General features: G+C 36.8%; 1 protein-coding gene across 1 annotated transcript in view; it reads left to right on the top strand.

The window, feature by feature from the left end:
* Window positions 1–6567, top strand: part of LOC121942496 (voltage-dependent calcium channel gamma-5 subunit) — a 69895-nt gene extending 63328 nt beyond the window's left edge. Inside the window, exons 4-7 of the mRNA XM_042485713.1 lie at window positions 2625–2711; window positions 4633–4773; window positions 5115–5260; window positions 5972–6567. Coding sequence (XP_042341647.1) covers window positions 2625–2711; window positions 4633–4773; window positions 5115–5260; window positions 5972–6235 — 638 coding nt within the window. The 3' untranslated portion in view covers window positions 6236–6567. The remainder of the gene's footprint in view (window positions 1–2624; window positions 2712–4632; window positions 4774–5114; window positions 5261–5971) is intronic.
* The last annotated feature ends 5253 nt before the right edge of the window (window positions 6568–11820 follow it).

Raw genomic sequence — 11820 nt, 5'->3', positions numbered from 1 at the left:
TAGCTTGTTGAAAAAACAACGGAAAATGCCATACTATAAAAATGTAAAAATATGACCCAAAAACAGCTGAAAACCCTATAAAATTGTGTGTGGAGATACGCCATAGCATAGAATGCTGCAAAAATGGCCAAAACCACCACGATATATAATCATCATGATATTTTGGACAACATACTATAATATGACATTTTGATGACATTTTGTATGACATACTATAGTATGACATTTGTATGACATTTTGGATGACATTTTATAGTATGACATTTGATGATAATTTGGACAACATACTATGCTATGACATTTTTGTGATATTTTTTAAGATATACTATAGTATGACATTTTGATGGCATTTGGACCACATACTATAGTATGACATTTTGATGATATTTTGGACGACATTATTATGACATTTTGATGATATTTTGGATGACATACTATACTATGACATTGTGATGATATTTTGGACGACATACTTTATTATGATTATGTTTTTGATAGCCTACTATAGCATGTGAGCGGAGCAGAGTGGGATGCAAGATTGGGAGGATTTTGGCTGGAGTGTGGCGCGCCTTTTACAAAATGCTGGTGCATTACCTTATTTGTCACTCCATGCTGCACCAATTTTGCTCCGGTACCGCTCACACACAGATACAGGTCTACGCATTTCTGTAAAAGTAAAAGATGACAAAGATATAGTACACACAAAATAAAGTGGTGACATAATTTCCCATTATAAAGGTTCACTCTGGAGCCAAGCTTGCGCTTTCACAACTCAAACAAGCTAAAATTAAAATACAAGGCAGTTGCTTTTATTTTCTTATTCTGGAGTGAGCACTGAGTGATTTGAGTTGAGTGGGGTGAAATCTGCGTGTAGGGTGGAGCAATAATTAGTGGAGCGGTCTGCATTGCCCCTGAGCGGGCAAGTCTGCAGAATGTACAGCTCCATGCGTGAGGAGCAGGAATCCTCATCACTCCTTTCTGTTCACATGCTCTTTTGATGATCTTAGAGGACAAACTATGATATCATATTCTGATGATATTTTTGACAGTATACTGTAGTATGACTTGTTGATGATATTTTGGACAACATAGTACGCTATGACATTTGAAAACATTTTTCATAGTATATGACATTTTGATGATATATTGGATGACATACTATACTTTTATTTATATTTGTGAAGATATACCATGTCATACTGCTGATATCATTGCTATCATATCATTGCTGATATTTTTGATATATACTATAGATAGATACTATAGTAGACATCGTACTATATTATATGACATTTATATGGTATTTTTGACAATGTCAAGGCAAGTATATTTTTCTTTTGGACCCAAAATGCTAGAAGCCAAGACCAGGAAAAGGTTAGTAAAGAATATATATTTACATTACAACTAAAGGTTGGAGGTGGAGCGGGCAGGACAGACACGGAAAGCCAGGTAGAAATGATCTCAAACTGGAGGAGAGACAATTTGAACAGGAGGAGTGGAGTGTAATGGATGAGACAGGGAGAGCAGAGGATTCACACCGGGCAGTCTGGAGACAGAGAAACACAGGTGAGTCCAAAAGCCAAAAACACCAGACACAAAAAAAAAATCCTAGAGGCAAAAACACTTGGAAAATGAGTACAGGGGGAGTAACAGTAAATAAACTGAAAGCCTGAGTAGTTACCACCATGAAGTGGAACAATCTGGCACAGGAGAGGTGGAGAGCCCAGGTATAAGAGGACTGCAGTGATGAGCTGGAATGAATTACAGGTGTGTTCCTCTGTAGGAGCATGAGATAGATAGTCACGTCTCCACACACACACACACACACGCTTAGTGAAAAACAGGTCAAAGAGAGGGGGGACAGAAGAATAAAGTGAACAAAAACAAAATCTACAAAATGTCACTGTCCAGGCTGTGACAGATGACATAATATAGTATGACATTTTGATATTTTTGAGGAGATACTTCTGTATGACATTTTTATTATATTTTGGACAACATAGTATAGTATGGCATTTTTATGATATTTTTGACAACATACTGTACTATGACCTTTTTATATCAGTTTTGTCATGATACAATAGTGTGGCATTTTAATGATTTTTTGGATAACATATAATATTTTGATAATATAGTGGACAACATGGTATTCTATGATATTTTGGATGATATTAATTTGTGTGTCAGTGTGTTTTGTGAGCCAGACTTCGTACTGTATGTGTATTGTTGAAGAGAAAGAGTGCTGAAATCCAATGCTTGGTTTTCCTTACACAGATACTGACAAATACTATTGTTTGCTTGCAAGTGACATTTAACCGCTTCACAGAGGAAATCAGATGAAATTTGTGTCACAGCCAACAGGCAAAGTTTACTCATGCCCATGAGAAGAAATTCCCAAATTTTGACATTTGTTGATGTTCTTTCATAACATTTTTGCCAGGATAGTTATCATCATGGTGCAAATGCTCTAAGAAGTCTGTCTGCTCAAATACATTACATGCTTCTGTGTTTGTTTTTTCTCCTTGTTTACAGTGGCCAAATAAACAGTTAATGAGTTTTGTAGAGTGCTCAAGATTTATGTGAAATGTTACTGAATACGTTTCTTTCCCTGTCCTCTGTTTCAGGGGAGGAGAAAGGCCGGTGTTTTACCATAGAGTATGTGATGCCCACTAATGTCCAGATGACCTCTGAGTCCACTGTTAGCGTCCTGAGTAAGTAACTGTTCACACTCTACTATTATACCAGCAATGCATTCAGGCCATTAGTGTTTAGTTTGAAATGGTTCACTGTGAATCAAAGAGTTTGCTGTGAATTTTTTCACAGTAGTAGATGGAACTTAAATGCCCATAGGGGCTGTATAAATGGTATTTTAAAAATCACCATGTTTGGTAAGCACTTGTGCAATGGTCAGTAGAACTGTCTAGATGGCATGGACATCCAGCACATTACGCCTTCCCAGTGGACCTCATCTCTGGCAGGTGAAAGTGTCTGTTAACACCATGTGTCACTGAGGCTCATGTCTGTCTGTCGTCCTCTGCAGGCCAGTGGCACTGTAGGGTTTGTGTTGACGGACAGCAATGCCTTTTTCTTTTTTACTTTGTAATGCAGAGTCTAAAGTCATGCCTGACCTAAATCTGACCTTCGTACAAGTCATGTTACTTGAATCCACACCTCTGCACTATGCTGTCATCTATGCTGTTTGTGCTATTCCTAGCCCATTCCCCAAGGCCAGCCCACTCAAGATAAGAGCTGGGTGTGTATGAAAAATGTAAGGGTGCCTTTTTTCATTTTGTAGAGACCCCCTGCAGGGTGAACACGCATGAATACACATGAGAACTGGTGGTGTGCGGACAAGCAGCCACTTCATATCTCGTATCCCTCCTGTTTTAAAGCTGCAGTCCATAGATAGCCTTTAACTTCAAAGAAGTAAGACATAGTAAGTCAAAGGTAAAGAAGTTGATCATCGAGGTAAATTTACAAACCTCAGTACCCTTTCTGAAGGATGTTGTAACGCTTGAAGAGAACTCATTAACTTAGAAAAGGTCAAGAAAAATCTAATATCCAAACAAAGATTTCACCACCTTGAATAACTTTTGAGATGCACTGAATAACATACCTTTAATAAAAACTAATAATGTGAAAGTATCAAAGCTGTGATTATTTTTTTCATTATTTAAGGGTATAAAGAAACAAAAGGAATGGGGCACAGTAGTATCAATTTTAAGATATGGAAATGAAGAAGGCAGAGAAGGCAGAAGTGAAAGCAATTTAAATGTCAATGAAATGCTGTGAGAGAAAAGGTGTACATGTGGGAATGATATAAGAAGGCTCCTTGAAGTAATGGAAATATTGGAAGTAAAGCTTTACAGACAATGGTCATAACAGTTACTTGGCTTTTTTTTTCTTTAAAAAAAACAAAAACAAAAACAAGATGAATGTTGAAATAATAAATCTTACGGCTGTAAAGTGTTAACTGCCTAATGTTGTGCCATAAATTTAAGTATACATCCAGGCACACCAGTAAAATTAAGTGAAGATATTGTAGGTTTACATTCATTCAGAACTTAAGCTTTCCCAAATTTGTGTTAGACTTAAAATGAATCCAGAAAACTCACTTTCACTTTTTTTTTATGCGTTCATGCTGGTAACGCAGTGGCCAAAGGCATAATGTCTGTCTCTCCATCAAGCCTCAAGAGAATTTTTCCAAATTTGTCACAAACCTCCACTTTGAAAAAGTGATAAACTGATCAGATTTTAGTTGTTAAAGGATCAGGTCATCATGACTTATCTGTCTCATGCTTCTGTAATGGAGAACATAATGGGGGTCTGGAAAAATAGTATTTCAGACTCATTTTTCTTCTGGGAGACACTGTACCATTTGCTCACAGTAGGGGGGTCCAGCTTCATCTTGAAATAAACAAGGAACAGATTCCTAAACCCATGAGATGCTGCCTCAACAAGTAAGACCATCCTCAGTGGAAATCCCCATGCTGCTACTCTAAGGGAAAACTTTTGTTAAAAAGTTTCACATAGTCACTGAAGAAAAAGTAGTACAAAGTAGTTCGGACAAAGTAGTAACAACCGCTGAATAATCAGCACGTCACAAAGCAAACTGTTCTTGTCTTCTTACAGAGATGATCCGCTCTGCCACACCCTTCCCTCTGGTCAGCCTGTTCTTCATGTTCATTGGTTTTGTACTCAGCAACATTGGCCACATCCGACCCCATCGCACCATCCTGGCCTTTGTATCCGGAATCTTCTTCATTTTGTCAGGTACTTAGTTTGGCTTTTACTCACAAAATATACATATAAATTAATTTAACAACTTGAGAAAGTAAACTTGTGCTAAAATGACTAGAGAGCAGGAGGATATTTTAATAAACATTGTTGTCATGTTACATAGGTCATTTCAGATCAAATCTCTTCTAAATCTATTGTTCTCCTCAAATCTGTAATAAGTAGATGCATGGTTTGTAATACTTACTAATAATACTAATAGCAACAACAGGGCAACCAATCATATACTATGGATACGTTTTTGTGAATTCATTCTTTCTTTCTCTCCTCATGAGAGTTTGTCTTCGTCTCTCTCTCTCTCTCTCTGCCTCCCTCAGGTCTCTCCCTGGTGGTCGGTCTGGTGTTGTATATCTCCAACATTAACGATGAAATGTTGAACAGGACCAAAACTAATGAGGCATACTTCAGCTACAAGTACGGCTGGTCATTTGCCTTCGCTGCCATCTCTTTCCTGCTCACTGAGGTAACTTTACTACATCAAAATGTTGATAATATAACCTTGTATCTTGCATGAATGAGTTTCAAAAGCATGCATCAAAATGAGGACAAAGAAATGCTTTACACATTAGGTGTTTGCATGTTTTACCATTTTGCCTAATGCCTTCCTTCAGGTATTATTATCTGTAATATATTGGGTTTTGCCAAATGGTCAAGATGATAATGTAAGGTTATAAGCTATGATTTCTATATTTATCCTGTTTCTTTTGTGAATACTTGGCTCTGCCTTTCAACCAAGCAGTAAAGATCTGCAAGTCACTTTGGATGCTGCTAGTCTTTCACAATATCTGACTTTACAATGACAGGGAATACTGAATATATGTTCTTCTTTCTCTTTGAAATTGTGAATTTGAGAAACAGAAAGAAAAAGAAAAACAGCACAAACACACCTGCATGCTGGTTAAACGCATTCAACCAAGCCACAATTCAAGTGTTCAAAATAGGGGGTTGATTTTTTCTAATGGCTACAGGCAGGGCAAAATCATTAATCATCAAATAATTGCAATGTATGCTCTTTCTTAACTGTAATTGTTTCAATTCACAAAATGATTTATTTGAATGGTAATTAAAAAATCAACCATGGGATTGGTTTAAAATGACCCAAATTTGCAAAGTGTTTGTAAAAATAATGTGTTTAGAGAGTAACCTGTTTCTTTCCCTCTATTTTCCCCTGCAGACGGCAGGCGTCATGTCAGTGTACCTGTTCATGAAGCGCTACACAGCAGAGGAAATGTACCGGCCCCATCAGGGCTTCTACCGGCCTCGACTCAGCAACTGCTCAGATTACTCCGGCCAATTCCTCCATCCAGACGCCTGGGCTGGACGTGGTCGCAGTGCCTCCTCCATTTCATCTGAGGCCTCCCTCCAGATGAACTCCTCCAACTACCCTGCTCTCCTCAAATGTCCAGAGTATGAACAAATGTCTTCCTCACCCTGCTGAGGCAGAGATGAGTTGTTGTGTTAGCATCGTAGGGGTAATTTCTATCTATCTGGATTTTGGAGTAAAATTGTCTGATAATTTGATATTATCCAGTTGAATCGCTTCCCTCTACAAGTGTCCTGACTATGACCTGATTCTGTCTGCCCTCCCTACTACCGATTCTATCCATTTACACTTTTTGGTTCAGTGGGGAGTAAAACTTAAGTTGAGGGTTAGCCAGTTCACTTTATTCTCAGCTCAGTCTTGTTTCAGGGAGAGCTGTCAGGAGAAGCAGCAGGCATGAGTTTGACTAGTTTTATCTGCTTTTTCTACTTTTTAGTGATAGGTGACTAGCAACGCGCAGACTCGACAAAGGTAGGGTAAAGTCGTCGCAAAAGGAGTAGATTTAACCTGCTTTGAAAATGTCCACTATTTGCTTGCAGTACTGTCACGATCATGGTAGCTTTTTAACCAAATTAGAGCTGCACATCTGCAGGCACATAGAGTTTACAACAGGGATTAGAACTGGATAAGCATCTGTGTGCAATGGATGCAGAGTCTGCAGGTTTTCACAAACACTACAGCATTGGCTTTCAGACAGCAGTAACTCATCAGTGGCATCACCTTAGGTGAAGGGGAAAAATTGCTCAAAATAGTAAATCGTAGAGGGTGGTTCACAAAACATTTCCTCAATTTGACCTAAAATTATTGCACACATTGTATATACTTCGTTTAAAAAGGTGCACAAGCTTAAAATAAAACTGTTAAAGCTACATGTGCACCCAGCTGTGTCAGTGTGCAACTTTTACCCACATCATCACTTGTCATTCCTCAGATGCAGAAAACAGGTTTTTGTTGGATTAAACTGTTTTCTCATATGCATCACAGCTGTGTATGACACATTTATGTCAAGTCACGTGTAGAACTCAGCTCAAAACTTTTTTTATATTAAAGTGTAAAGCTTAAGAAATACATGATGACTGTGATTTCAGCCATTTAAGCAGATCATTTTAATTGACATACACTTTTACAAACAAACTGACAGGCTAGGAGAGTTGTAATTATGACAGATGGGATTTGACCTTCCATATGAACTTCACCTCTCATACCATTCTCTCAGTACTTCTGAAACAAGCGTGATTTGTTAAATAATGTGTGCACTGGCTTTCAGTTAACAGCCAAAAGTACTTATATTCCCCTTTTGGTCCTTTGCCGCTGAGCCATTCAAATTGAATGCTTTTACATGGACATGAATATGATCAGGTTTTTGGAGTATCCCATTTATGTGTTAGCACATGTAAACACCATATTCTGGTTTTGCGAAACCCAAATATGCTAACTGGAGTACTCTGCAAGAAATGTGGATGTTTACGGGGAATATGAATGACCTGATTTCTCTTTGCTCATGTAAACACCATATCCCAAATATGACCATAACAGGAATAAATCTCACAAAGGAGTTATTCATGTCCTTGTAATTGCACCATTGTTATGTAGCCACAGGTGTTTCCCTAAACTTTGTAAACTATAACTATATTTGGAATATATTTTCATTGTGACAACCTAAATATTGTCATATTTGGTTGTGACCACATACATTATATGTAGTTGAATTACACCGTGTAAAATTCTTCACTGGATTCTTGTTTTCATTGGTTCCTTTCATGGTTTAAATAATAACACAAAAGGAGGGTTTTGTATTATAGGCTTCTAGTATAAGAAATATTTGTTTTAAAAGCCTATTAGTCTTTATAGATTAATGGTGATATAATTTTTGACTTATTGTATATTCTTGTAAAGTAGAGCAAACAGCCAAAACAAACATACAAAAGATGCTCTCATCATAACCCATTACTAAGAACAATACAAGACTGCTTTACATCAAACATTACAGATGTACATACACTTTTTATATTCTCAAAGAACATATGATTCCTGCATACAGTTGTCTTCTAAATTATCCTTGTAATTAAGGACAACAATTGTATTTAACCAATTTTTTTAAGAAGATAAGCAGTACAGGGGCAGCACTTTTTGATTATGTTGATGAGATTGGAAAAACACAACTTTTAAGGAAGAACAGGGAATATGTTGGAGTTTGTGTGGTCATGGGTTTCGATGGAGAATGTGAATGAGTCAGGTGGTATTAAAAACTATTTTGTCAAGGAGCCATTGTGAATGTAAGATATGCTGAAGGAAAGTTGAGGTTTTTTTTGGTTTTTTTTGTTGTTGTTGTTTTGGGGTATTTTGCGTAAAGTAAAATACCTCTACTACAGAGATATATTTACTCAAATCATAGATGCATATTTTTCTAATTTACCCCCTTATAATGTCAGGGTATTCTATATACAAATATACTGCAATCCTTTGTGTGCCAAGGAGGAAGTTGTATCCAGGTTAAGTGACTTAAGATTATTGAATATATACATTTCATGCAGCATTAAGTGTGAGTAAACATATTAAAGAGAAGCATTTTGTCTTGTGCAATAATCTTTTATTAGTTTGATATATTACTACAATTATAATTATTGTTAGTATTTAGTGTTGCATGGTGTGAACTCCATATATTGTTACTGGCATGCAACATCACTCGATCACGGTATTCCACCTGCAATACATGTCAACAAACACAAACAAAACTAATAAACACAAACTGTGCCAAGCTCACTATGTTTTGATATATAGACCTGTTATATTTTATTTATTTTAAACACTGTAAATATGAAATCATCAGTGTGTATATAGATTCATTTTTCTATAGATAAAAGTACATGTAAAAAAATATATGGTTGTTGTTTGGTAAATTCACCTGAGGTATATGTGAAAGCTGCTCTGCCTCCTGCATCACATTGAGAATATGAGCTTTTGCAAAATGTTATACTGACATAAATATAAAGTACTGAGATGGTGTCACTGTCAGACATGAGTTGTCAATATCTGTGTATTTTTACAGTCATTTTCATGATGTTAAATGTGCAATGGAATATGTATACTCAATGAAATAAAGTTTAATGGAATTTGATATACAATATGCTTGTTTCTTTTTCTTGTGCATGTGTCAAAGCGCTTAATGAGTGTTCATCAATATCTCGAAAAGAAGTAATTTTGGTTGGGATCTAATTATATTACTTGCCATTTTTTCATGGTTCAACTGCAAAAATAATAAAAAAACGTATTGTTGTAACACAGTAACAAAGCCATTTAATAAGTCTTAAACTAGAATAACTGTGTCCCAGTTAAAGGCCTCAACAAACCTGTCAAGTTGAAATCAACGTTTACATCAATGTCTGTGAAAACATGGATGCCTCACACCGAAAATATATACGATCATTTAAGTTTCTAGGTAGGCACCTGAGATATGTGTCACCAAGTCAGTGCCTGACCAAATGTCACTCCTTGTGTTTCTGAGTTATGGTGTTGAATAATTACCATGAAAGTGTTTTTGCTGAACATTGTGGTGATACAGTGAAGCTGGCATTTGACCTTTTGACATAAAATTTTATCACTTTATGATTTTATCCCTTTAAGATATATGTGTTAAATGCTGTCATTCTTAGCAGATATATTTCTGAGTTAGGGCTTAAAACATGTTTTCTGAGGTCACAGTGACCTTAACCTTTGACCACCAAATTCTAATTAGCCCATTTGTGAGTGCAGTTTGACATAAATGCCAAATGTGAAGAGATTCCGGGGTGTTCTTAAGAAACTGTGTTCACGAGAATGTGACAGATGAGGTAACAGCGACCTTTATCTTTCTCCACCAAATTCTAATCAGTTAATTCGTGACTCAAAGTGGATGTTTGTGCTGAATTTAAAGAAATCCCCTCAAGCTGTTCTTGAGATATTGCATTCACAAGATTGGGGCAGATACAAGGTCCTTAGTAACCCTGAACCTTAACATATGACCACCAACATCAAATCATTTTATCCTTAAGTCCAAGTGGATGTTTGTGCCTAATTTTAAGGAAAAAAAATCCATCAAACTGTTTTTGAGATATTGCATTCATAATGGGACGTATGGGCTGATTGATGAACAACCTGAAAACACCAAGCTTTCAACTATGGCTATTGCTGAGGCAGAGGCATAAAAACTCAGACGGTAAGAGTAACATACTAAACAAGACAGAAAAACAGCTAAAACATCAATAAATGTTCATAATTGTATTAAAACGAGTCATAAGGGGCTGCTGTTACTCAGTTAAGCACATAGGATAGTTAACACCTGAGATGGACACTTTGTCATTGAAGAAAACTGTCAGTAAATTACACGCTGTGGTTAATGTAGAGTTGTCTCCCTCAACAACAGAGTATAAACAATTGACCACATTCTCATTGTTTTTTGGAGTCTGGTTACACAACCTCTATGGCTTAAACAGTTTAAGAATATCATATGATGCCACATGACTTTCCCATTAACTTGCACTGAAACATCAAATGATTCTGTGAGGATAGCAAGTCCTCTTGTGGGTTATCAAAGCACATTAACGTGGCTCTTCCCTCAAACAGTGTTAAGGTTAGATCCCAGTCACAGAGCGTTAGACACAGTGTGAAACACAGTGCTGCTCTAACTGTGAGAGCTGGCACTCATCCATCTGGGGGAATGGGATGTAATGGGGGCTATCAGCAGGATGGAAACAGCTAATCTGTATCACAAACTGAACGAGCAGTTACATCTATTGACCTGATGATCTGACACATTCCCAAATTGATTACCCCCAGCAATGAAACCTTATGTTGCAAACTTCACTGTTGGTGAAAACTATTGCACATGTGGTGGTACAGACTTTGATATAAAGTGTCCATCTTCTGCTGTACTATTAGGGAATTAAGTAATTAGATTTATTATTTTTTAATCAAATTTTTCTGTCCTGGCTGTTGCTGATGAGAGGTCGCTCAGTACCCCTTTGACAACAGCTCCCTCTAGTGTCATTTCTGTGGAGACACACAGCTTCCCATTAGAGATCACTATTGAGTTTACTTGGTGCTACATGCAAGAGAAGAAATGCAGAGCCCTAAGTCACTCGTGGGAGTGATTGTACCTGATCTGATCAACATATTTTTAGAAATGTTAATAAAAAAGTGCTACCATTTAAAACCTAAAGTACAAAGTGGAGTTAGGGGGTTAGTCCTAGGGCCCCAGAGCCACATGCTCTTTCAAAAGTCCCAAATCTTTTTTTCTTTTTTTTACTTTTAACTTCCAGTTTTAGTTTTAGTTGCATTTAGATGATGATATAGACCCACATTATTTATCCTACAGTGTTATTCCCTAAAAAAAATGTAACAATATTAACGCAATGACCATTGTTCAACTTAAACTCAGTGGTACTCAGTCTTCTGTAAAAGCGCAACTTATTTCTTAACCACAAAAGTTAATGGTAAGTTAAGTTAAGTTTAACAGTAAAAACAGGTATGTAAATCAAAATTCTAATTCACTTTCTTCTGAGTAACACAACTAAAAAAAACTCCATTCTTCTCTGCCTATCTCAACCATTGTTTTCTATAAATGAACTGATTCAAGCTCCTCTTCAGCTCCCTCATTCAATAAGCTGATTTGTTTCAGCTGGGCAGCAATCAGTATCCTGACTGCCCTTTTTGTTCACTGTGGG

This window comes from Plectropomus leopardus, chromosome 4, assembly GCF_008729295.1.
Source record: "Plectropomus leopardus isolate mb chromosome 4, YSFRI_Pleo_2.0, whole genome shotgun sequence".
NCBI classification, from domain to species: Eukaryota; Metazoa; Chordata; class Actinopteri; order Perciformes; family Serranidae; genus Plectropomus; species Plectropomus leopardus.
Note: the sequence above shows the minus strand (reverse complement) of the source record. Positions and strands in the feature narration are given on the sequence as shown.